Here is a 26,114-nt window from a genome sequence, read left to right as displayed (position 1 = left end):
GGAACGCGAGGGGAGGGCCGGGCCGCAGGGGGTCGAGGGGGTGGGGCCTGCTGGCGGCGGGGACCCGGCCCCGGCCTGGAGCTGGAGCTGGGAGGGCCGAGGCTCCCAGCCGGGATCGGACGGGCGGGGTCCAGGTAAGGAGCCGGGGCAGTGAGGGACGGAGTCTGAGGCGCGGCGGAAGCGAGGGATCGGAGTACTGGGAGGGTCTCAGTGTCACTGTGCTGTGAGAACGCTGTGCGCGGGGTTCGGAAGGAAGGGTGGGAGGAGTTAAGTTCTTGGCGGGGGGTGTTCTGTGTCCGCCACGCCCCTACAGGAAGAGGGGTGCGTGTGTGAGTGTGTGTGTGTGTGTGTGTGTGTGTGTGTGTGTGTCAGTGTGTAAAACTCACAGAGGAAAGGGGCACCAAGGAGGGCTCCCAAACTGAAAAATTGGGGCTACTGCAAGCAGGACTCAGGCCTCAAATATTCCAGGAGAGTGCTCTCGGGAGGGGGCCCTGGGAAGGAGTTTGAAAGAAATTGGGAAATACATCCTTAGCATAGATTTGGAAACGGTGGGGGAGGTGAGGGTTGCAGGGGATGCCTGTGGAAGGTGCCAGCATCCAGGTCTGGGTAGGATTTAGTCCAATTGACAGGAGGTAGGAGATTAAAACACTTAACACCCGGAGAAGCTTGAGAGAGGATTAGTAGATGGTGTTTTAGAGAGTAGGACCTTATTTTCTGTATTTTTTTAGAAGACTGACAGTACTTTTCTTTACATTTCTGTACTGAAAATAGGTATCGCACAAGTCCACATACACGTATGCTCAGAATGATGGGGATACAGTATTGCATGAAGTGTGTACTTTTTATACAAATTGTGTGGAGTAGTTAAGGAAGAGAGTTTGTTGGTTGAACACAGTAAAGGACTGTAGTAAATATGGAGGTCTCAGAAATCCATGTGGGCATAGTGTCATAATGTTTAAATGTTCCACAGGTTTACACAGAAATCAGCCTCCCGGGCCATGTCGATGTCAAAGCCTGTTTCTTCTGAGCCCCAGCAGAACACAAGTGGATCAGTGGATGATTGCTCTTGCCTGAGCAAGAGATGGCATAATACCTGGAGTCTGCCTACTGCAAGCCTCTGAGCTTTAGAAGCCAGCTGGATGAAGGGATGTAATAGACGCCTGGGAGGGACACTGAAGTCAGCAGTGGGGGGGGAGGGGCCTGGACACACCCCTTCCCCCCCAGACTCCTCCCTGACAGGGTCCACCCAGCCATGGACTTTGGACCTGGATAAGTGGAGAGAAGCTGTGCTTTGGTGGATCTGGTTCTCAGTTTTGGAAATGGAGTGTTAAGTGGGGGGCTTGATGATCTTCAGGAGAGCAACTGAGAGAAGAAAAGAAAGGTAAGGTTTCTATCTCCTTTCTCACTTAGTGCCTTGCTGTTACTGTGCAGGAGATGTGAATGGGAACAGTCTGGGAATGCTGCCATGTCTAAAGTCCAGGCACCTCCTGTGTCCTGATGGCACAGGAAGCGTCACCTCTACTTCATTCACTCTTTCAAGGGGCAGATTTGTTCCTAGCCTGTTCCTTCCTGAGGCCACAGTAGCTAGCTGGTAAAGGATTGTGAGTACTTGCAACTGTGAGCTTAGGTAGGTGAGGTTAGGTCAAGGAGAGCGTGCAAGGTAATGGGGCTTCTGCAGGGCGGTTGGATTAATTACCTCTAAAGGCCTTTCCACTAGTGAGATAATAGGATTTCCGACCAGTCTGGACTAAGACCGAAATGGATTCCTCTGGCAGAGGCAGGCTGCTCAGTTTTGGGAATCTCTTAACAGAATAAGACTCCAAGGGAGAGGGGAGTAGGGCTGGAGAATAGGAAATGGTTAGATAGCTTCCTAAATTGTCTCTCTTCCTTCTTCCCCAGGAAGGAAGTTTAGGTCATGAAACCTCATGGAAAGAACAGAAATAGAGCGTGAGTTTGGGGAGCAGTAAAATTTGTGGTCTAGTTCAGACTTTCCTGATCAATGTGCAACCTGAGAAATGTTAACCACCTTCTGTCCTGTTCTCTTCACACTAGAAGAGACTTCACTCAGGTTCCTACTTAGAACAAATGGAATAATTTTGCTTTTTGAAAAGTACCCTGGGCCTTGTACATATAAAACAGCACATCAACTTTATTTGTTTTCTTGTTTATTATAACACATAGAAAAAGCTCTGGATGAAAGTTCTTTTCTTTTACTGAATGAACATGCTTGCCAGAGCCTTAACAGACACCTTGTTTTTGTTCTTTGTTTGTTTATTTTTTGAGTGGGGTTTCTCCATGTAACAGCCCTGGCTGTCCCGGAACTCTCTTTGTAGTTTGGCCTCAAACTCACAGAGATCCATCTGCCTCTGCCTACCAAGTGCTGGCCTGCACTACCACTGTCCAGCCGCCTTAGCAGACATCTTAATTAAAGGCCTGCCTGGCGTTTGTTCCATCACGTTATGTAAAAGGTGGACAGTTTTAGGAAATCTTAAATCAAGGGATCCTGTCAGCTACTGCATCGGCTCGGATGGCTCTCCACTTAGCTTTGCTGTGCCTTTCTCTTGGGGGTAGAGGGAAGTTTGCAGTCTCAAGAGCCAGTGAGAAGACCGAACCCGATTTCTTGGAGTCGGTGCTGGACCTTTTCTCCTCTGTCATAGCCTTGTCTGCTCTTTCAGGTGCCAAGTGTTTCCAGACTGACATGTCTTGGGCTTTTGTTTTTCTTCAGGTTGTTCATAACCCAAACAAGTTGTCTTTGTACCTGCCTGCTCCTTCTTTGAAAGTTTACCTACACCAAGGTGCCTGCTTTTCCTAGTGATGATAGACAGCAAAAAGCAAGGGACACACAGTGTATGAATTTGAGGCAGCAGCATGTGGTGGCAAGGGCTGAGGTCATGAAGCCTGGAGGTCAGTTACAGAGGATCCTCACATTCACTGAAAACAATGACTGTTCTTCCTTGTCATAGGAGTCCCTGTCTTTCCTTAGTGGCCTGAAGACTGGGCAGCCCAGCCTGAGTAGGTCTTCTGGCTCTGAGTTGTTCTCTTGTCTGAAGCTTGTCACGGCCCCTTAGAGGACAGGCTGCTATCTATGAGTCTCAGTGTCAATGTGTCACCTTCCCCAAATCCACTGAGCAAATGCATGGTTACCAATCTTTGCTTATGCATGGGGAATCACAGTGACCTCTTTATGGCTATGTGATCCCAAGATGCCTCCTGAACCACCTGTAGGGCATAATGTGTTCTAGAACTTTCCTTATCCTGTGCGGAGTCCCTGCTGGCCTGTGAGTGCCTTTAGCACCCAAAGTACTGAGGAGTTGAGTTGCACTGACTAGTGTTAATGTTATTCAAAGTGTCCAGGCTGTTATCTGGCTTACCTCACTCTAAGGAAGAGTGTGGGGATTGTTATTGTTTTCCTAGGGTTTTTTTTTGTTTGTTTTGTTTTTTTTTTGTTTTTTCGAGACAGGGTTTCTCTGTGTAGCTTTGGCGCCTTTCCTGGAACTCACTCTGTAGCCCAGGCTGGCCTCGAACTCACAGGGATCCGCCTGGCTCTGCCTCCTGAGTGCTGGGACTAAAGGCATGCGCCACCACGGGCTGTTTTCCTAGTTGGAGGAGGAGCTCCAGAAGCCCTGAGCAGGAAGAGCTCACCTAAAGGGTGTGGCATATGCTGACAGCACTTGTGCAGCTGAGTGCTGAGTTGCCTTACAGCTTCAGACAAGGTTCCCCAGGGAGAGACACTGGGCCCTGACAGCCTCCCTGGTAAGTCATTTCCTCTTTAGTGTGAGCTAGGGTTCTCACCTGCCAGAGCACTGCCGACTCTTCTGCCAGACATTCCTCTCAAGCTTTCTCACAGGGCCAGCAGATTGCTAGGGTACCACACTCAAGTGTGTCAGGCCGTTAGCCAGGACTCGTGATGAATTTAATCACACATTGTGTGGGGATTTTAAACTGAAGTTATTTAGACCTTCCTTTATTCTAAAAGGAATTGGAGGTGGCTAATGAAAAGATTGCATAGGCATTGCTCAGTGGTCTATTGTTAATGAGCTGAGTTTCTGTATCGTTATGTGGTTTGGGACAGACATGTTAGGAGGAATGATAAAGGAAACGAAAACATGAGCTTAACACTTTGGTTTGCTTCCTCTTACGGTTTTAAGTAAAGATCTGTCACAAATTCAGAGCATGAATCCTTTCCAAACTGCAAACACTTAGGGGTGTCTAGGCTGAAGTTTCTGAGGAGCCATTTCCTGGGATAGTTTTTACTTTGCTCATTAGTTCCTTTTTGGTGGTAGTAGAGTAGGCAGGCAAGCATATTACCTTTTAATTCTCTGTTATCCTGCGACTAGATCTTCCTGGTTTTTCCATTTGCACATAATCTGATCCCAGGCTCTAGATCCCCAGAGTCTAGACACCCAGCTCCCATTTCTTCAGTTCGTCCCTGATGTAACCTCTAGAGCCCAGGGCCCAGTACTGATACTTGTTGCTGCTTAGACCAAATGCTGTCTATTACTCCTGTTTAAAAGCTCATCCCATCCCAATTCTATGTTGTATCCTTTCTTGGGGGCAGGGTAGTCTTCTTGTGTTTGAGGATCATCTTGGAGTTTAAACAAAGAACTTCAGAGATGGACATGGTGGGGAGTTGTGTTCTCCTGACCTGTTTCCTGGGTAACTGCCTTAGAAGGCCTGGGCTGCTCACTCTTCCCCATCTCCAGTACCTGTTATTATCCAGGATGGTGATTGGAGCTCCTTATATTTTGGATCTATGGACCAGTTTCCCAACTTTTTACACTTCTAGGGAGGTTACACTTGGTCGTTTTTCTTCACACTTTGGCACTAAGTGTAAGGGCTGTAAGTCCCTCAATCCCTTTTTATGGGAAGTAAAAAGAGGGCCAAGGTGTAGAAAACCAGTGGCATTCTCTTGGCACATGCATGCATGGGCTTGAGTTTCCTGTCACAGTCTCTGCAGTCAGCTAAACTGGAAATGGTGGGCATACACATACCACACCCACACACAGGCCGCTTCACTGATGTGTCAGCCCTTTCCTCTACTTCAGGGCAGGATTCCAACTGCTGCTGTCAAGATTTCTCTGCTGCCCCACTGTGTTCCTGTCACATGGGCACAGAGCCATCTCAGCAGTTCTCAGGGACAGGTGGGTGCTAGGTTTGAAAGCTGGAATGCCTAAATGTAAAGTCTGACTATGACTTACGATTTAACAGAAAATTTACACTTACCCAAAGCCTCAGACTTCTCTGTAGAATAGGGTTCTGCTGAACTCTGCAGAGATGCTGGGACAGTACAGAGAGGTCAAGGGGACAGGCCTGGAGGGCAGGGTGACAATGTCTAGTGATTCCTTACCATTTTAACTCCTCACCTGCCTACCGGAGCCTTATGACACTCCCTACTTTGTACGTAAATCCTGGTGTCTTGTTGGAACAAGCTAGTGAACACAAGCACTCGGTAAGCACATACCTAGGCGTCCTCTGCAAAACTTAATGAAGCCTGCAGGTAGGAGGGTCTGAGATTTGAGGGTATCGCGTAATCAAATGGCAGTGTTCTCTGAAAAGTCACCCCCTGAGCAGCCTGTGGTTTCCTGTTCCCCAGTCTTAGGTGTAAGAGATGGGTGGTGGGAGCCCAGGTTTATGCAGAGGGTCAGGTACAGCAGGATGTTGGAGAGAGTGAGGCTGTGGTACTGAGATGAGTGGACTGTAAGGATTCCAGATACTTCTGAATTCCAAAATGGCCCAGCCAGTGAAATCTGGCTTGCTCAGAGTAGCCTATTATGCAGAACTCAGACCTCAGAAACTGTGCTCCAGGGCCACTGCTGACACCTAAGTCAGGCCCTGAAGCTCCTGGTTTGCATTTTTCCTCCCCCTCAGACTGCTTGAGGCTCTGATTGAAGCATTCCTGCTGAGCTTGTCCTGCTTGTTCACCTGGGCCCGGATGAGTCGTTGTCCCCACCCCCCTCAAACTCCCTCCAGGTTTCTTTTACTTAAGATACAAAGGAGAACAGATCCAGGCACTCCCCCCATTCACTTTTAGGGTTACTACAAAAGCCTGTGATTGATTCCTTCCCTCCTTAGGGCGTCGGTTTTACACTGTGTACAGGCCTACCTCTGGTTTCCCCACTCACAAAGGAAAAAACAAGCAAGAATCGAAACGGCTGCCTCTTGCTCGCCTTGGGCAGCAGGTGTTTCCTCCCTAGCTTCCCTTTTGGCACCTGGTGCTTGTTGATTGCACGCACTGCACTCACCCCTCGCCTTTCTCCAGCATATATTCTACAGTTTCCCTGGTTTAGGTATAGGGAATAGTTCCCAGGTTCTTCCTGTTGGGTTTGGTGAACGCTTTCCTTGGGAACACTCCACCAAGTCCCGTACCCCTCAGAGTCGGTGAGGCTCTAGACTCGAGGGCTAGGCTGGATAAGGGGACACTCTTGGGGAAAGTCTATACTGGACTAGGCTGAGGGTGTGAGTGGGATCGCCATCTAAACTGGGAGTTGTGACCGGAGAGGGGAAGGGCCCCAAACCAACATCTCTTCTGCCACTGCCTTTCGAAGTTGGGAGACCCGGAAAACGCGATGTTTAGATCTTGACGGGTGATCGGGAAGTCAGCAGACGAGGCAGGCCGCGGAAGGAGGGGCCAGCGCGGACTCGCCCGTGGCAGGGCGGGGACCAACAGAGGCGGGTGGGGGAGCGCCGCCCCGCCCTCCCGGGGAAGGGCCACGTTGCCCGCTGGCAGGGCCCGGCGGGCGCCGCAGGAAGGCCGGCGAGACGGGACGCGGCCGCGCTAGCGCTGGGTCTCGCCGGTCCTGGGCGAGCCTGGTTCCAGACTAGCAGAGTTGGGAAGATCTGGTGAGCTGGGCCGGCGTCCACAGCCCTGGGGCTTGTCCCAGAAGAGCAGGGAGGCCGTGCAGCCAGGGGAGTCGGGTCTGAGTCCCGAGTGTGCCGGAAAGCCCGGGCTGTTGAGGCGGCGAGAGTGGCGGGCCCACCCGAGGCTGCGCCGCGCGAAGTCTCCCCCGCGCGGGGAAGTGGGAACTTAGCGCTCAGCAAGCAGCAGGATTCCCGGCGGGCCTTCAGCTGCTGCAGGGAGGGCGGCTTCTCCGGGAGGGGGTTGTTGTGAAACTCGGCTGGAGGGCACTGCGGGTGCGGGCGAGGGAGAGGTGGGGTCCCCCTGAGGAAGCGGGGGACAGGGATGGAAAGTGGACTTTCTCCGAGCCTCACCCGAGTCCAGGCTTCATAAGTTACAAGAGCTTGTTTTTGCTCAGCCATAAGGAAAATTTGACTCAATATTGAAATATGTAAATTGGCAAGAAAACTTTTTCCTTGGCCTCTTTGCTAATGTATGTGGAACAGGGGGCCCCCCAAGAGGTGCATAGCCCCCCATTTTACAAAATGTGGTGCAGAGGGACTGTGGCCCACCCAATCGGTGTCTCTATGGAAGAGTGGCCTTAAGCTGAAGCTTCGTTTTGTTAACCTTTGCTACTGTAATGGCTTTCGTGCTAGAGAACATCGTTGGCCCACTTTATTGTCTATTTTAATACGGTCTAGACTAGAGCATCCTTTATTCTGGAGTCTTCCCATTTCAGTTACTACTACTTGATCATTTAGTATGGAGATCACTAATAATAGTGGCATTACATCCCTGCTTGTTTCTCAGATGGCTCCACCACAGTGTGTTCAAAGTCTGTGGCATGTGCAACAGGTTAAACTTATTTTCTACTTAGGACATTAGGGAATTGTCATTATTATCCAGACATCAGGGACCTTGGAGATGACCAAAGTCAACTTGTCTGTTTACAGATGAGGAACTGACGCAATGGTTCATCAAGTTACTGGTTCAGGGGGTTATGGGGCTTGCTGTTGCTGGGCTGTGGGGCTTTCATGCCTTTTGCTGTACCAGCATTGTGTTTCTCTCTCACCTTTTCCCCCAGAGTGAATAACCTGTATCCCTTCCCTCCTAGGTCTTACTCTCTACACCCTTGAATTATTTAGCACGTCTACTCTGACACTCCTTTTCAGTTTTTCCTTACCCCGGAAATTATGGACCTGGTACATCACACAAAGTGTAACAACCAGAAAGTAATTCACTTAGACAGCCATTGTCTGTGATGTGTTCTGTGTGCTTTGGATTGTTTTTTAAGCTGTGCTTTGTATCGTACTGGGCAAGGCAGAAATAGGAGGGACAGTTCAGTAACATTTCGTCCATCTCGATACTTAAAGGCTAGACATAACATTGGCTTTCCTGCTCCTGGTGGGAAGTTGACTATTTGCTGTCTACTTGTTGCTTAAGGAACACCTTGGGCAGAGAGAAGGGCAAGCATGGATGGAATCAAGAATGCTAGAAGCTAGATGCGATAGTGCAAGCTTGTAATATCAGAACTCGGCTGGCTGAGGCAGGAGGATCATCAGTTTTAGGCAAGCTTGCGCAACATACGCCTTCTTTAAAAAAAAGTGTTATAAAGGAATTGCTCTTAGGCATCCCTTCAGATGAAGCATGTGAGTAGGTCCCATAGGGATTGGCAAGACTTGCCCAGGGCTACCTGGTGTGCAACGGAACCCTCAATATGCTGAGACTCAATTCTCACCCCACCATGGTGCAAATGTTGTACTTGGCGATGTGGATTCACCTACTAATTTCCCCAAAGGAGTCCTAAAAACACTGGGAAAATGAAAGCCAGTTTTGAGTATGTGTATCACAGGCATATCTCATAAACAATGATATTAAGAACTCAGGTCAGGGTTGACGATATATTCTAATTTGAAAAGGGAAATGTGGCAAACTGTATTTTCTTGAATGGCCTTGTTCATAAATATCCCATTCCACATGTTGCCATTTCACTTTGTCCTCTTCCTACTTGTTGGTGAGATTTTCCATTTTCATCCATCTTTTTTAAAAATTGTATGTATGTACACGTTTTGCCCATATGTATGTTTTTGCATTTGCATAAACCACTTGCATGCCTGGTGCTCTCAAAGGCCTGAAAAGGGCCTCAGAGCCCCTGGAATTGGAGTTACGGAGAGTTGTAAACTGCCATCTGGGTGCTGGGAATAGAACCTGGGTCCTGAAGAAGAGCAGCCAGTGCTCTTAAGTGCCAAGCCAGTTCTCCAGCCTCATTTTCATCTCTTAAATATGGTGGGGACCAAGTTTCCTTGGGCAGTGAGTAAAGCAAAAGTGATGCAAGCTGCATGAAGAAAAGGCTTCAACTGGCTCCTTCTCTGTCTTGGAGCTCTTCCTTGTCTTTGGAGCCCAACCACTGTGTTCACAGGAAGCCTGGGCCACATGCAAAGAACACATGATGGTGTGGCCAGCTCTCCAGCTACTGCCCCAGTTAACATCAACGGCAGACTACAGATGTGTTAAGAAAACAACCATCTAGCCGGGCGGTGGTGGCGCACGCCTTTAATCCCAGCACTCGGGAGGCAGAGCCAGGCGGATCTCTGTGAGTTCGAGGCCAGCCTGGGCTACCGAGTGAGTTCCAGGAAAGGCGCAAAGCTACACAGAGAAACCCTGTCTCGAAAAACCAAAAAAAAAAAAAAAAAAAAAAAAGAAAACAACCATCTACAGGAGTCTCGCCCTCAGCATTTGAGTCTTCCGGCCTGAGGTCCCAGCAGAGACAGGAACTTCCCTCTGCCCCATTTTTTAAATTCTTCAACTAGTGATACTGGTTGAGGGAATAAATGATTTACAGTTTTAGTCCACTAAATTTTGAAGTAATTCATTGTTTACCAAAAATACTGCTAAGAAATGGGTGTGAGCAGAGCAGTCTTCAAAATCTGGACTGGGGACCTGAGTGTAGCAGGTAGGGAGGAGCACTCGCCCTGCTTATCAAATATTCTGTTCCATTTTCTTCTCATTGTTTTAAGTACTGACAGCTGTAATGAATCACCCCAAACTTAGTGGGCTTTCTTGTTGCAGTCAGATGTGGCTGGTTCCCTTTCATACTTAGTGGTGGGTTCTAGCAGTCAGCTGGAACATTAGCTGAGCTTGTTAGCCAGAATACCTTGAATGTTCTGTCTTGCTATGTGGCCCAAGTTAGTCTTGAACTTGCAGCATTTCTCCTGCCTCTGCCTCCTGAGTGCTGAGAGAACAGGTGTGCTCCATCATACCCAGCTGTCTTGTCTTTAAGGAATGACTTACAAGAGGCACACGCTACTTCTGGAGTCATAGGTCTCCTCAGAATCAAAGAGAGGGTACGTGGACCGTCCCCTCTGGAGGAGAGAATAGCCAGTACTTTGAATGAAGAGCTTCCAGGAGGGAGATGTGGCAGTCCTCTGTGGAAAGTGAAGTTCTTCACTTCTGCTACTGTTTTGACCTTCATTGTCCCTGGTTTAGTTAATACCACAAATGCTACTTGATGCAGCCTTTCAAACTTCACACATGTGCAAACACTGTAGCAGATGTAGAGGACATAGAGCCTCTTTTCCTAAGGAGTAAGGTAAGAGCTGAGGAAGGTGTGGTCTTAGATTCTGTTACAACATGGAGAGAGTGCAGAGGAAGAGTAGTCCTGGGGAGGCTTGGTTGTATCTGTCTGGGATGATACAGACCTAAAGAATGTGAATGTTTTTAGGTGGAGTATTGGGTAACATTTCAGGAGCAAAGACACAACCGTGTACGAAAGCAGTTACTGGGGAAATAAGTAGTCTTCTGAGGCTGTTGTATGGAATCCAAGTCATTCTTGGTGGAAATGAGATTACAAAAGAATACAAATCAGTTGTTGTGAAGGCCATTTCTGTTAATGTTTGGTTTTTACTGTCTGGGCTCTTTACTCTTTTGAGGGGCCTGCCACCCAGCTCCCAAATAAATCACACATGGAGGCTTTTTCTTATGAATGCCCTGCCTTAGCTTGGCTTATTTCTAACCAGCTTTTTAAAAATTATCCCATCTCAGCCGGGCGGTGGTGGCGCACGCCTTTAATCCCAGCACTCGGGAGGCAGAGCCAGGTGGATCTCTGTGAGTTCGAGGCCAGCCTGGACTACCAAGTGAGTTCCAGGAAAGGCGCAAAGCTACACAGAGAAACCCTGTCTCGAAAAAAAAAAAAAAAAAAAAAAACAAAAAAAAAAATTATCCCATCTCCCTTTTGCCTTTAGGCCTTTATCTTTCTCTATTCTGTATCCCTTTCTTTACTACTTACTCTGTGGTTTGCTGTGTACTGGGTTGCTGACCCTTGGTGTCCTCTCCTTTTCTTGCTGCTCCTCTTTTTTCCTCCCAGATTTCTCCTTCTGTTTCTTCTGCCTGCCAGCCCCGCCTATCCTTTCTCCTGCCTCGCTGTTGGCCGTTCAGCTCTTTATTAGGCCAATCAGGTGTTTTAGACAGCTTCACAGAGTTAAACAAATGCAACCAAAAAGAATGCAACACATCTTTGCATCATTAAAACAAATGTTCCACAGCATAAACAAATGTAACACATCTTAAAATAATATTCCACAACACAATTTCTGTCAAACTAAGGAGTTTGATTTTTCCCCCCTGTGGGCAGGGCAGCCTCTGATGGCTTTTAATAATATGTTCAAAATTCTCTTGCTACTAGAAGGTTGTTTAAAGAGAAGCCACAGGTAGATCAGGTCAGCTGGGGAACTACGTCAGGGATTTCAGATTAAAATAATATTCATACTAGAGAAAGAAAACAGGTTAAAAGGTTTGAGGGCATGAAATGAGAATGGCAATGAATGGGGAACTGTTTCAACCCTGGCATAACTCTGAAGCTTCTAGCACTAGATATGTTTCTGAAGTTAGAATCTAGCACAGAGTGGGAAGGGGTTCATGAGCCTCCTCCCCTAACTGAGGAACTATTGACAGCTGCTGGCTTCAGGAGGAGAAAGAATGAGTTTTCTTTAAAGATGTGACTCCGGGTAGATTGTCCATGTTCCAGTGGATGGCTCCACACCCATATACTCTGTTATAAGAACAGTGCATGATAATCCACTATGTTTATTTCTGTAGCAGAATGTGAGTAGACACCCAAGTGGGATGGAGAATATAAATAGCCCCACATTAGATTAGATTAGAAGCTACCAAATGGAGTGCTCTTTTCTTATCAAATGAGTTTAGAAAAGTGTTTTTCTGTGTGTTTTGGATTGGAAATGGCAATGGAGGGATTGCACATGTGTGTGGTATCCACATTGAAGACACTTTGGAGGTTTCATGCACTTGTGTATGTTAAAGTTTGTAGCTTGCCAGTGAGTGCATGGAGCTGATCCCTTCCTTGTGTTGTCCTTTGCTGGTTTCACTGGTGTGGATGGTAATGGGGAGGTGGACTATCATGATCTGAAAGCATCAAGGAAGATTATCTTGGTGTTTATTTTGTTGTATAGCTGGTACTATTCTCAATGTGTTGTGGGTTATCTCATCCAGTTCTTAAAGCAACTTGCTGAGGTATTCCATGATGGTTTCCATCTTAGAGGTGAGAAAATTGAGTCTTAGAGATGCGGAAGAACACAGAAGCATTGCTTCTTGGTTGTCTGACTTTATATATATATATCTGCTGTGTCCTTCTTAAGATGCCTGAAATGACTGAGAGTAGTGTTCCCGGGAGGAGCTTGTCCACCCAGCCAAGGCCTGAACTGGATCATACCTCCAGACATGGCAACTGCTGTAGAGTGCATTACTCGTGGTCAGTGTGTGTTCACACACTACTGACATCCAGACATAGCTGACTATCCTGCCTGGAGAATTTGTGGGAAAATGACACAGGGCATCTTGATGAGTCTTGGTGGAGAGGCAGATAGGGCTTCAGTGGGGATTGATTGCGTTCTTCCTGGCAAAACAAGCTAGTGCTGTTGAAGAGTTCCTGGGGAAGGGCTGGGATAGGGCAGGAAGGAACCAAGAGCCAGAGAGAGCTCTTCCCAAGAAGCCATCCAGCCACTCTGAATGTTTGTAGACTTGCTAACAATCCTGCTACAGACAATCCAGGCTTGCTTTGGTCTGTATGCTAGTAGGTACATTATACCTAGTTCAGCTTCTAGAGAAAATGAAAAGTCATTTGAAGGTATAAAGTCACTTGAAGGTGATTTCTTGAGGTTTTGCCACCAGCCTGAAAACTTACAGGTAGGTCTGAAAGTGTCTCATTGACAATTCAAGGACAGTCCACTCTCCTGTTCCAGAAGACAGCACTTAATGAAGTTTAATCTCTTTGTCTTTCTCCCACCTTTTGTATCAAAGACCTTTTCCTGCTTAGTCACTTAGTTAGAAGGCAGGAAGATGGCGGTACCCTGAAATCCTGGCCTTTGGAATACAGGGAAAGTTTCAACACTGACCACATTTTGAAGGGGAGTGAAGGAGAACCCGACAATTGGTACATTTCTCACCTCTCCCAAGAAGCGATTGTAATGAAGTAGGGATATAATGTCACAGCTGAGTGGAAATGACCTAAGGTTTCTATGAATACTGGCATTCTGGAACCGTGGGGGTGGTTGGTTTCTAGACGGAAGACAAACGGTGGGGGCAGACAGGGACTTGGGAGGACAGGACCCAGATCACAGGGCTATAGAGAGTAGATCTGAGACCCAAGATTTTTAGCTAGGGTAGAGAACAGAGATGTAGTGCAGAGGAGGGTCAGTGATACTGTGTTGTTTTGTGTGTGTGTGTGTGTCCCCTTCCTCTAGGACTCCTCAGCCTGAAAAACCCTCTAGCCAAATGAGCGTCCTCACCCGAAGAGGCTTCTAGTTCTTGTCTCCTCACGCCTTACAAGTTCATCTGTTTTTAATGTTACGCCCCATTCAGCCTATGCAGTTATGGTATTTTCTGTTCTGAACTACTTGAAGGCATCTGTCATGGACCTTTGCCTCTAAATATTTCACTATGCACTCCCTAAGAACTGGGGTGTTCTCTTACATTCTTCAGTAGATACCACTAGTTATATTTACTTCAGCCTACTGTCAATATCAATTTTACTTTGTATAGTCAGTGTCTTAAATTTTTTTTACTTACTTTTGTATTTTATGTGTATGAGTATTTTGCCTACTTGTACGTATGCATTCATGGTACCTTCAGAGGTTACAAGAAGGTATCAAATCCCCTGGAACTGGAGTTGTAGATGGTTGTGAGCCACCTTGTGAGTGCTGGGATCTGAACCCTGGTCCTCTACAAAAGCAACAAATGCTCTTAACCACTGAGCAATCTCCAGCCCCATAGAGGTTTTTTTTTTTTTTGTAAGAAGAGTTTTATTGACGTATAATTGACACACAGTAAACTACATGCCTTTAAAAGGTACAGTTTGTTTTGATCTCTCTCTCTCTCTTTCTATCTATCTACCTATCTATTTATCTTCGTAAAACTATCACTATAATCAATATGATAATCAAGACAGCAAACATCCACTCCCTCCAGAGTTTACTGATGTCCTCCAGCCACCAATGGAGAACTTAGGTTCCTCAGCTGTCGCTAAGAGACTTGGGAGTTGTCATTTTGGTTTTGTACCAGTCTCATGAGTAACATTTAATTTGCATTTTGCTTATACTTGAATTTAAACATTTTCTGCTATGTGTAAGGATATCTTAAGTGTGTGTGTATTTCTTATGAGCTACCCTTATTGGCTCATTTTCTGTAGAATTTTGTACCTCTTTTTCCTCTGTTATTTGAAATTCTTCCCCTAGCGTGGTATTGTGTATCTGTGATTGATGCTGCAAAAAAGTGTTCAGTTTGTTCTTTTCCTTGTGCTGTCTCTATCCATGTGAAAGTCTTTCAAGTAAGGAAAAGCATCGGTTTTCTTTTGTTACACCGAGAGTCTGAGTCAGGGTTAGAAGGCCTTTCTTGGCACCCGTGTTTTCTCCTACACTTTAGGCTTTTTGTTTTTTCTTTGTTTGATTTGTTTTTAATTTGTTTGAATTTCTGGAGAACTTGGAAATTATCCATATATAGATGTAATTTTACATCTATATTTTTTCAAATTCCTGTATAATAGTTAATAATCTTGTTCTATTCCATTGGATAGTCTGCTTATTTATAACACAGTCTAATTGCAGACCTTTACTAGTTATTATTTTGATATCTCATTGAACAAGTCCCTCTTCTATTTTCAGGTTGTTGTTATTTGTTACCACAATGAAAGAAAATGTGTTACTTGTTTTTTCACGTTTGGCTTTTGATCAACAGGATTACTTTGAGTACTATTGACAGGATTGTGTTCTTTCTGGCTGAGTAATGCTCCATTGTATATCTATACCACATTTTGTGTATCTGTTAATCTGTCACCGACATTAAGGCCAAGTCCATAACTTGGATGTTGTGGGGTAGTGCCTCCATAAGCATGAGTGTTGTAGGCAGCCTGACTTTACTTCTAACATCATTGTATTAAACAGAATAACCAGACCCAGAAAGACAAACATTTTCTCTCATGTGTTTCCTTACTAAGTTAGGTATGATATTTGATTTTTTAAAATCAGTAATTTTAGGGCAGCTTGACTTGAGGAGTGGGAGTTAAATGGTCTTACCTCTCCTTCCTTCTGAACTAGACTCTGGCTCAAAGCCAGGCAATGAGATCTGTCTGGTAGGGACCAGGAGCTGGAGTTTTCCTTTTTTCTTTTTCTTTTTTTGCAGTTCTGTTCCACTAGCGTCAGTCTCTGCCTCCTTGTCAAACTGACATTGTTTTTCTGAGGGCTCAGGAGCTCGTTTTGAAGTGGTAGAGCATGTGGTCCTAATCCTGCAGTCATCCTCCTTGCTTCCCTCTTTCCTCACTTTCTCAACTCATGCCCAGCCTCTCCCCTGTGCCCAGCCTCTCCCCTGTGCCCAGCCTCTCCCCCGTGCCCAGCCTCTCCCCTGTAGCACGTGGAATTATACATACTTGAGGTAACAGTTGGTTTTCTCTCTCCTCTCTCTAGGTACCTGGCGTCTTCCCAGTCTCAGCCCAGAAGAATAAACCCTTAGACTTGGGGAAGTGAGCCAGGCAAGCCAAAGGCAGCCTTGAGCCCTCCCCTTGCCTGCCCTCCCCTGTGGGGGCCAGGATGCTGAAGAAGCAGTCTGCAGGGCTTGTGCTTTGGGGTGCTATCATCTTTGTGGGCTGGAATGCCCTGTTGCTCCTCTTCTTCTGGACACGCCCAGCACCTGGCAGGCCACCCTCAGACAGTGCTCTTGATGATGACCCTGCCGGCCTCACCCGAGAGGTGATCCGCCTGGCTGAGGACGCCGAGGTGGAGTTGGAGCGGCAGCGGGGACTGTTGCAGCAAATCGGGGAGCATTATGCTTTATTGAGCCAGAGGTGGAAAGTGCCCACTGTGGCCCCTCCAGCCTGGCCCCACATGCCTGTGACCCCCTCACCAGCCGTGATCCCTATCCTGGTCATTGCCTGTGACCGCAGCACTGTCCGGCGCTGCTTGGATAAGTTGTTGCACTATCGACCCTCAGCTGAGCATTTCCCCATCATTGTCAGCCAGGACTGTGGGCACGAGGAGACAGCACAGGTCATCGCTTCCTACGGCAGTGCAATCACACACATCCGGCAGCCAGACCTGAGTAACATCGCTGTGCAGCCAGATCACCGCAAGTTCCAGGGTTACTACAAGATCGCCAGGCACTACCGCTGGGCTCTGGGCCAGATCTTCAACAAGTTCAGGTTCCCAGCAGTTGTGGTAGTGGAGGATGATCTGGAGGTGGCACCAGACTTCTTTGAGTACTTCCAGGCCACCTACCCACTGCTGAGAACAGACCCCTCCCTTTGGTGTGTGTCTGCTTGGAATGACAACGGCAAGGAGCAGATGGTGGACTCAAGCAAACCAGAGCTGCTCTATCGAACAGACTTTTTTCCTGGCCTTGGCTGGCTACTGTTGGCTGAGCTGTGGGCAGAGCTGGAGCCCAAGTGGCCCAAGGCATTCTGGGACGACTGGATGCGCAGACCTGAGCAGCGAAAGGGGCGGGCCTGTATTCGTCCAGAAATTTCAAGAACGATGACCTTCGGCCGCAAGGGTGTGAGCCACGGGCAGTTCTTTGACCAGCATCTTAAGTTCATCAAGCTGAACCAGCAGTTTGTGTCCTTCACCCAGTTGGACTTGTCATACCTGCAGCGGGAGGCCTATGACCGGGATTTCCTTGCCCGTGTCTATGGTGCCCCCCAGCTACAGGTGGAGAAAGTGAGGACCAATGACCGGAAGGAACTGGGGGAGGTTCGGGTACAGTACACGACTAGAGACAGCTTCAAGGCCTTCGCTAAGGCCCTGGGTGTCATGGATGACCTCAAGTCTGGTGTCCCCAGGGCTGGCTACCGGGGCATTGTCACTTTCCAGTTCCGGGGCCGGCGTGTCCACCTGGCCCCTCCACAGACCTGGGATGGCTATGATCCTAGCTGGAATTAGCAGCATCTGCCTTTCCCTGCTGGGTCTCCTTGCCATATCATGAGTTGAGACAGGCGTGCAGTCCCTGGGCTATACCATCCTGTCAGTGGTTCCCTCTTGGGTCTGTAGATCTTCCTTTTTTCCGTCCCCCCACCCCCAGTGGCATTCTAGTGCACAAATCATAAGATGAGGGTTATACTCCCGTTGTCAAGGGAGTCATATATCAGGAGAACTATTGTGTGGTGTATTTGGGGGTATTGAACAAGAAACCACTGTGTGGTATGGGGAGGCTTGGGCTTGTTGGGGCCAGGGTGTCCTGAGTTCTCTCGAAGGGCATCTGCAGAGAGCTTGGCAACTCCAGCTCTCTTGACCAGGCCTGTCAGCCCTGAGCTGGCTCCTGTCAGTGTGAGCCCACCTTATGTACCTACCCTTTCTCCACCTTCTCCCAGTGTGGGGCTGGGCTATGGAAGAAGGAATGGGTTTGTGGCCAAATGAGACTAACCAAAGGGGTTTCACTGTCAGGGTCAGATTGGAGTTGTTGGGGTGCCGGGGTCACTGCCTCCTGGCTTCTCAGTCCTCTTTTCCTGCAGCATAGCAGTCTGTGCTTGGGAGATGGGAGTGGAAAGGGAAAGCAGGCCTTCTCCTGGGTTAGAGCCAGCTGTCAAGAAAGGTGTCCGGAGGAAAGCCTGTACTTGGGCACCCTGCTTCTTGCCCACGGCCCCCTCTTTTCTGAAAGTCAGTTCCCTCCGTGTTGTTTGGGAGGATAAAGTGCCAGCCCGGTGGAAGACAGTGGACTGACTTCTGTGCCTCTTTTCTCCTGAGGTTTGGGGTAGAGGCTGCTCCCTGAGTGGTGGCTCTTGGTGGCCGTCTCAGAGCTAAATACACCAGTAGCTGAGACCAGGACATCTCTGACCCCAAGCTAGCTCCTGTCCGGCCTTCCTAAGCATTCCCCCATCTTTCCCGGCCAAGATGCAGGTAGCAGGTTGGAGAGAAGTTTGTGTGTTTTTGTTTGTTGCCTGATCTTAGTTTCATGGAAGAAAAATGGAATCTACAGAATTATTTTCAAAAATAAAGTAAAGGCTGAATTGTCTGAAAAATATGTGTCTGTGTCCTAGGAAAGGAGGTAAAAAGTGGGGTTGGGGGACAAAGGGAGTAAAGTCTACAGGAAAGAGCTAGACTTGAGGGAAAGAAAATGAGAAAAATAGGATGGGTGGGACCAGGGGTAAGGCAAGGGAGAGTCAAGGATGGAGCCAGATAGGGGAGCAAGGCTAGCTTGTGGGGAGGCCCCAGGCTGCAGAGCTGCTGTTCATCTTCAAGTTGGCCATGGGCTCCTTGGTTAACAAGTGGGTCTGGACTGGTCTGCAAAATACCTTGGTGTCTAAACCCTTGTAGGAGCTGTCTTGTGCTGTTTTGCTCACTCAGACAGCATCTACTGGGCACCTCAGCAAGCTGCCCATGAATCCAGGGTTTGCAGTGGATATAGGGCAGGCTGTGCATTGGCACTTAAGACTCCTGATTGTGACCTCAGTGAGAAGACATATACTGACAGAGCACATCTGTCCCACCCTCAGCGTTTGCTGAAATTTCACCCATATCACAAGCAGCACCCTCTGAGAAGTTTTATTCCCCACTAACTAATTTGTATGTGTGTTTATACGTGTGTGTGTGTGTGTGTGTGTGTGTGTGTGTATGTGTGTGTGTATGCATGCTCATGTGTGTGCAGGTACACATGTGTGCCTTTTTATGGAGTCCAAAGGTCAACCTCATGTCATTCCTCAGAATACTGTCCATGTTACTTTTTGAGACAGAGTCTCCCAGTGGCAGAGAACTTCCCCATTAGGCGAGGCTGTCTGGCCAATGAGCCCAGGGATCCACCAGTCCACCTCCCCAGTGCTGCCATAATTGGCCTTTTTACATGGGTTCTGGGAGTTGAACTTAGATCCTCTTGCTTGCGCAGCAAGTAATTTATTAGCTACCCCCCCCCCCCAGCCCAATTTTTTTTTTTCAAAGTGATTCTTGAGAACCCTGGGTCTGACTGTATGACAATCAAATTTGGATCTGGCCACTAGTGGTAGAGATCACTGGCAGAAGTGGGGGTTAGTGACTCTGCTTTGCGGCTCAGGAGTGCAGACTAAAACAGTGGAATCCGTTTCACTCATCTTAAACATTGACGTTGTGGCCTTGGCTGTGTCTTCCCTTGATGCTCTCAGATGGATTGTTTAATGCTAATTTTTGATTTTGAAAGGAGATAGTCCATTGTTTGCAGCTACAGACACAGGGGCTGGAGGAGGAGACACATCATATCCCTGACCATTGAGTGGGGAGTAGTTTGTCTGGACTTCATGTTCTCAGCATACTTAATGAATGTATTTAGCAGTCCCTGGCCAAATGCTTTGTTTGGAGCTCTGCCGGAGTTGTGTTGTTGCTGTTAAACCAGTGGAGGAGCAGGCACAATAGGGGTGAACTTGATCAGGGGTGCTTGGGGCAGACCCGGGATCTGAATGGAATGTATGCTGTAAACAACGGAGATAGAGGATGTTCCGTTCCATCCTTTAGTGCCGTCTTCAATACCCCTCCCCAGCCTCATTTGGCCCCAAAGCAGCAGGTGGTACTAGACTTCCGGAATGAACAGCCAGTGGTCTCCTACCCTGGATGGTGGGTGTGTTAGACTGAGTCCAGGAAATACAAAACAGAGGGGATGTCTTAAGGCCTGCTAAAGCTGTACAGACACTTAAAAATAGCCTGGCTTCTCGGGTTTTCCTTGAAAAGAGTCAGCTTGCTGCTCGTCAAAGCACCCTTGAGGTTCATGTGTGCATCGTTGACTAGGAACCCTGATGCTCTTGTGGAGGACCAGTGGGTGTACTGGCTGGAAAGGCCCGTGGTGGTAAATGCTGTCGAGTCCTGTTACCTTTCAGTTTAGAGATTCCACCAGCTGGAAAACCCCATGGTGGTAAATACTGTAGAGTCCTGTTACCTTTCGGTTTAGAGATTCCACAGTCATTCCGGGGTCGCCTCTGCCCTGGTGCCTTCCTACTGGGGGTTCTGCTTTTGTCTCTAAGCACTCCTTGGTCCACCCACTGCCATCCTCCTCATGCCCCTTCACTCGTGACTCTGATGGCTTCAGGACAGCCATCTTTGTCTTCCATATGGCCTCGCCCTCTTATCTAGGTCACATTGACATCTCGTTTGTGGAGTGAGTCACCCAGTGTAGACAGATGTATTGGATTTAGTCTCTGTGGCAAGGCTTCTGAGTCTTTAGTAGACTGCCCCATCTCTTCCCCATCTGATCCCTGCCGGGTGGGTTGCCAGGAGAGCTGAACCTCTTAGGGAAGGTGGGAGTTAGAGGGTAATTACAGCACTTGATTGAAAATCTTACTTTAAGAATGTCTTTTCTCTGTCATTACGTATTTATTTTAGGATGTCAAAACAGATTGCAATAATATCCATGCCTCTTTACCAGATTTATATTGTGGTGCAGGATCCTACCAGACTTCTTTCTCACGCAAATAGAGCATTTATTTATCAACAAATTCATAAAGTTCTGCAAATACTTAGCTTATATAAGTTTACATAACTAATAAGTTTATGTAACATAATATTACCCTCATTCTTAAGAAATATGGGTCTCAGGCTTCCAGGTGGGAATTTCAGAGCAGCAAGTGGTTTGCTACTCCAGGAGCCCTTGGGCCCTGTTTTCTACACACTTGACTAGCCTGGACAAATCACAGGGAGTTTATGTTTGGAAGCAGAGGTTAGAGGCCCTTTCAGGTAAAGGATCAAGTGCCGTCCGTGTTCTCTTGTCCTAAGGCTGGGAGACCAAGCATGGTGGGCACAGATTACCCAGGTGATGGGCCTGCACTGAACCCTGCACTGGGCCAATGTCTGTATGCCTCACTCCAGAACAGACCTTGGAACCTGCCAGGGTTTCGTCCTATGAGGTCAGGACGGTAGTACCCTCCAGAAGGTTATGAAGATGACTTAATGTGTACAAGCAACATGAAGACAGTCCCGTGGGAATCGTCTCGTGTTTTCCTTTCCCAGTGCTCACCTCGGTTCCCCCGCTTTAGGCCCTCACACCTTCACGAGTCTAAAGAAGGCTGAGTGGCAGTCTTAGAAGCTGTGTGCATGGGCCCCACACGGTACTGAAGTTGGTGTGCTTTGCCCCGCTGCCTCCCTTCGCTCATTTGAAGTCTGACTCTTTCTACTAAAACTGTAAGTGACTCAGAACTAGAGTGAGCTGCACACAACAGGAAATTTGGATCTTGAGAGAGAGAGGGGCTGGCGAGATGGCTGATCAGGTAAGAGCATATACTGCACGTGCAGAGGACCCAAGTTCAGTTCCTAGCACCTACATCAGGCAGCTTACAGTCACTGGTAGCTCCAGTTCCAGGGGATCTGACCTCACGCTTCCTGGGGCACCTGCACACGTGGTGCATAGACGTACACAGGCACAGACACATACAACTAACACAAGTCTTTCAAAAAAGAGAGAGGCGGGCAATCTGGGACTGGCTTGATGGCTTCTGATGTCATCAGGGCTACAGATACATGTTGGTGTCACCCTCCTTAGCATGAGGCTTCCATTCTGGGTGTCACTCCTTGGCTCCGAGAGTTCCAGCCATCACCCAGGCTAGGCTGGAAGAAAGGAAGACGGGCTAAAGGAGGGCCAGCTTCTGTTTCTGGGAATCTGCAGCCAGTACCTGGTCACAGGTCCATGGCCACAGACAACACACAGACATGCTCTCGGCAAAGGAGACAGAGAAAGTAACTTGCCAGCTAAACTGACGTTCAGTCCAACTAGAATTCCTACTGCTAAGGAAAAAGGGAGCGAGGTGTGGGAAGCCATCGATGCTGTCACACCTGCAAGACTAAAACCAGCAACAGTGGCCGGGGGTTCTTGGAGAAGGAAGGGTAATGATGGTGTTATGGAAATGCATTAAGAATCCTGACCCAGAGAAGGGCAAAATTAAGCTTCCTGAAACCCTTACTGGGTTCTGTGAGAACTGTCCTATCATGGTGAGGCCTTCCCAGGGTCACACGAGTAGTATTCTCAAGGTTTTACCTTATTGTTGTTGGTTTTTCAAGACAGGGTTGCTCTGAGTAGCCCTGGCTGTCCTGGAACTCTCTGTAGACCAGCCTGGCTTCAAGCTCAGAGGTCCTCCTGCCTCTGCCTCCTGAGTGCTGGGATTAAAGGTGTGTGCCACCACCGCCTGGCTAAGAGTAGTATTCTTAAAGCCCAAACACATCCACAGAAATGCTGATTGACAGGCTCACGCAGTGGGATGAAGGAATCATCGTCAACCTACGGCTCTAGGGTCCCCATTCAAGATGGATCTAGGCATCAGGACAGAGTAAAGGGGAGGACAGGACAAACAGTTCTTCACCCTCCCCACACACATGCACACACACCTTCCATTCTTTAGAACTTAGCCCAGGGCTCTGAGTTGCAGATCAGGGAAATGGAGTCTCAGCCTCCCCACAATGTGTTCAGCTAAAACTCTTACCTAGCACAGGCATAGGCAGGGGAATGTGGTTAATGGGCAGGCAGTATGCATGAGTATGGAGATAGGGCACCTTTGCTCAAATACCTCTTGGGAATGTAATTATATTTCAAGGTTTCTGTTTAAGAAAAAGGAAGAACTCAGACTCTGGGGTGGGTGGTGAGAACTCACCAAGACCCTCCATACCTTTCCAGAGGAAGATACCAATTGGCACACACTGTGGGAACAGCTACCTCCATCCTGCATGAAGCTGCAACAGGAGTCAGGCTGCGTATATGCAGTTAGGTTATTGAAGGCACATTAGTCCCTTTATGTCACCATATCAAAATAGTAGACACAGATGGTTTATTTGGGCTCAGAATTTGGAAGTTTCAAGTCTAAGATGGGCCACTCTGTTGGCTGGTTGGCAGGATCCATGTCCATGTGAGTGCTCACATCTCCAGCTCGGAAGCAGACAGACAAGCTAGGCCTGGGTTCTATACCTCACTTGGGGAAGCACACCTCCAAGTGACTGCAGATCTTCCACAGGCTCCATCACTGCCCAGACACCACCCTGGGGACCAGGCCTTTTACACAGGGCTTCTGGAAAGAATCTGACATTCAACAACAAAGCTTGTGTGACTTGATTTGCTTAGAATCTTGGGCTGAAAGCTCTGCCGTAAGGAATCTCACTTCCCTGAGAGCATCTCACTGGAGAGGCCAGATGGGGTGGTTGGCGGCGGGCAGCAGCATTTGCTGCTTCTGTGAGCGAGCCATCCTTGATACCCAGTCCTGTGGAGCCTTGGGAAACCCCAAGCCTAGGCTGACATCTAACTACAACTTGGTGTGAAGTGGCAATTAGCTGGCCAAGCCCTTCCTCAATTTCTACCCCCGAGTAGCAAAATAAATGATTATTTTTAGTTGCTAAGTTTGAAAGTAGTTGATCAGTGAAACCAGTTACTGGTTGGAATTCTCCTTGGCTGTTGGGTTCTGTCCTTGAAATGGAGAAGTCTTTGCAACCAGAATGGAATGCTTAAACAAATATTCTGAGGATAAGAATTGCCAAACATTTACTCATTACTACCCAAGGGTGAGTATGGTGTCTGTTCTATTACTAAGGTAGAAATTATCTTTGAATTAAAGGATATGGATATTATTTTATTCACCCCCAACTTTTTTCAATTTTGCATTTGAAGTATTTTTCAAGTTTTTATTAGGAAAATTTAAGCCCATAGGGAAATTGAAAGATTAATGCCAAGAAGACACACAATTCTTCTATGGAGATAATATAAAAATTAATATTTTGTCACATGCCATCTACATGCACATTATACATACACCCTTTTATCTTTCCCATCAAATAGGTTATAGGGCAAATCTTTTAAAAATAACTTTTAAAATTAATTAAGTTCCATATGGCACCATGGGTTTCTCTGGTGTTTTCATACATGTATGCCATGATACTTAGTTCTTATTCATCCCTCTTCTCTGCTTCCCTCCCCCATCCTGTCTGCCCCCTGCTTCTAAGCAGTTTTCTCTTCCACTTTCAGGGCCTCTTATTCCAGCGGTTCTCAACCTCTGGGGGTCAAACAGCCCTCTCACAGGGGTCACATATCAGATACCCTGCATATCAGATATTTACATTACAATTCATAACAGCAGCAAAATTAGTTATGAAGTCGCAACGAAATGATCTTATGATTGGGGATCATCAAACATGAGGAACTGTATTTAAGGGTCGCAGCAGTGGGAAGGCTGAGAACCACTTCCTTACTCTGGTACTCTCACTTCCCTCCCCAGAAGGTCTATTCCTCTTTTCTTAGGTCATGATCCCCTTTCTACTTCCAAAATACATACGTACGCACGCACGCACGCCAATCAGTGTTCCGGATATGAGAGGAAACATGGTATTTGTCTCTCCGCGTCTGGCTCATTTTGTGTCTCGTAACCATCTGCAGCTGTTGACTCCACTCCAAGTGTCATGATTTAACTTCTTTCTTACAGCTGATAAAACTGCATCGTTTGTGCACACCGCCTTTCCTTTGTGCGTTCATCTGTTTGATGGGCGTCTAGTGTGGATATCGCAGCAGCAAACATGGATGTGCGAACACCTCGGAGGGATGCAGACACAGAATCCTTCAGTTACGCATCCAGGAGCGACACAGCTGGGTCATATTCTTCTTCTACTTTCAATATTTTGAGTAACATCTTTACTGACCTCTAGAATGGCCCCAGCTCACACTTCCACAAGCACCATACAAGGGGTCCCGTCTTCCTACCCTCACCCCACCCCACCCCCGCATTTCTTTTCCTGGTGAGAGCCCTTTTGACTGGGTGAGATAAGCTATCAAAGCAGTTTTACGTTGCATTTCCTGCTGGCTAAGGATGTTGAGATTTCAAACATTTTGAAGTATTTTCTGGTCATTTGAGTCGTCTTTGGAGTACTATCTATTCAGATCATCACCCCATTTATTGATTGGATGATGGTGGGGTGTTAATTTTCATCACTTATTTACAAATATTTTTAGAAATCTGTAAGTAATGTGTTAATTGTTCTGCCATTGTAAAAATGTAGAAAATTAGAAAGAAATAAAAGTCGTTAATAATTTCACTTCCTAGATTAATTTTTAATCAAGGTATACTAAGCAAGTGTGTGATCAGACGTTGGTCTTCATTAGGCAGGAGCGCCCTCTAGTGGTAACTGGGAAAATTGCATTATATGGGAATTTTTCTTCTCAAGGTCTCTTGGTTGTATTGACTTGATTAGACTCCTGAGTTTCTGAAACTGATGAAGATCCTGTTGACCCACACCCGGGGCTTCCATCCATTATAACAGCTGCCTGTCTCTGCTCCTGACCTGGCAGCTCTACACTTCAGTCAGATGGCCCACACATTGAAGTCAGTGCCATTCTTCCCCAGTGAGCGGATGTCTCTGGTTTTCCTAGGTTCTTTCCTTCTCTGTCAGTTTGTCCTTCCTGCCCCTTCCTGCACTTACATCGTGTCTTATGTACACGTCATACCTTCTAGGACTTCTGATACAATTTGCTCTCGATAGTTTTCAACCTATCCACTTTGGTCTCTTTGCAAATTAGCACACCCAAGCGCCTGCATTTAGATAATGAAGTCTCTATAATACTTTTAAAATGTGATGTGTCTTTTCCTCACAAACTTAAAAGCAATAAAAAGACCCTACTCACATCACTTAGAAACTGTTGTTTGCAAAGACACAGGCAGGAAGCTGCACACTTTCTGCAAGCAGTATTCTCAACCCCTCCCCAGGCAGTCCAGAGAGCACTGAACCACACCTCACACACCACACAGTGAGTCCATTTGTCATGTGCCTCCATCCTTGGTATACATGAATAAGAACAATTCTTCCTCTCA

The 26,114-nt window shown here is 47.4% G+C and overlaps 1 protein-coding gene across 3 annotated transcripts; it reads left to right on the top strand.

The window, feature by feature from the left end:
- The first annotated feature begins 4 nt into the window (after nt 1–4).
- On the top strand, nt 5–25,341 carry Mgat1 (alpha-1,3-mannosyl-glycoprotein 2-beta-N-acetylglucosaminyltransferase). 3 transcript variants are annotated; one of them, XR_008222451.1, is made up of 4 exons: nt 5–134; nt 971–1,381; nt 15,805–21,548; nt 24,735–25,341. XR_008222451.1 is itself a non-coding variant. In XM_052758133.1 (3 exons), the coding sequence occupies exon 3, from the start codon at nt 15,928–15,930 to the stop codon at nt 17,269–17,271; it is 1,344 nt and encodes a 447-aa protein (XP_052614093.1). In that variant the 5' UTR covers nt 5–134; nt 971–1,381; nt 15,805–15,927; the 3' UTR covers nt 17,272–25,341. The 3 variants fall into 3 exon arrangements, 2 of the variants coding, with proteins under 2 accessions (XP_052614093.1, XP_052614094.1); XM_052758133.1 differs by having other exon boundaries at nt 15,805–25,341; XM_052758134.1 differs by lacking the exons at nt 5–134; nt 971–1,381 and adding an exon at nt 6,710–6,840 and having other exon boundaries at nt 15,805–25,341.
- Nucleotides 25,342–26,114: the final 773 nt, after the last annotated feature.

This window comes from Peromyscus californicus, unplaced genomic scaffold (assembly GCF_007827085.1).
Source record: "Peromyscus californicus insignis strain IS unplaced genomic scaffold, ASM782708v3 Scaffold_3__1_contigs__length_106647218, whole genome shotgun sequence".
Lineage (NCBI taxonomy): Eukaryota > Metazoa > Chordata > Mammalia > Rodentia > Cricetidae > Peromyscus > Peromyscus californicus.
This window is presented reverse-complemented; position numbering and strand designations above follow the sequence as displayed.

Coding starts and splice junctions, on each gene's coding strand:
- Mgat1 (XM_052758133.1), top strand. CDS start 15,928: ATGCTGAAGAAGCAGTCTGCAGGGCTTGTGCTTTGGGGTGCTATCATC.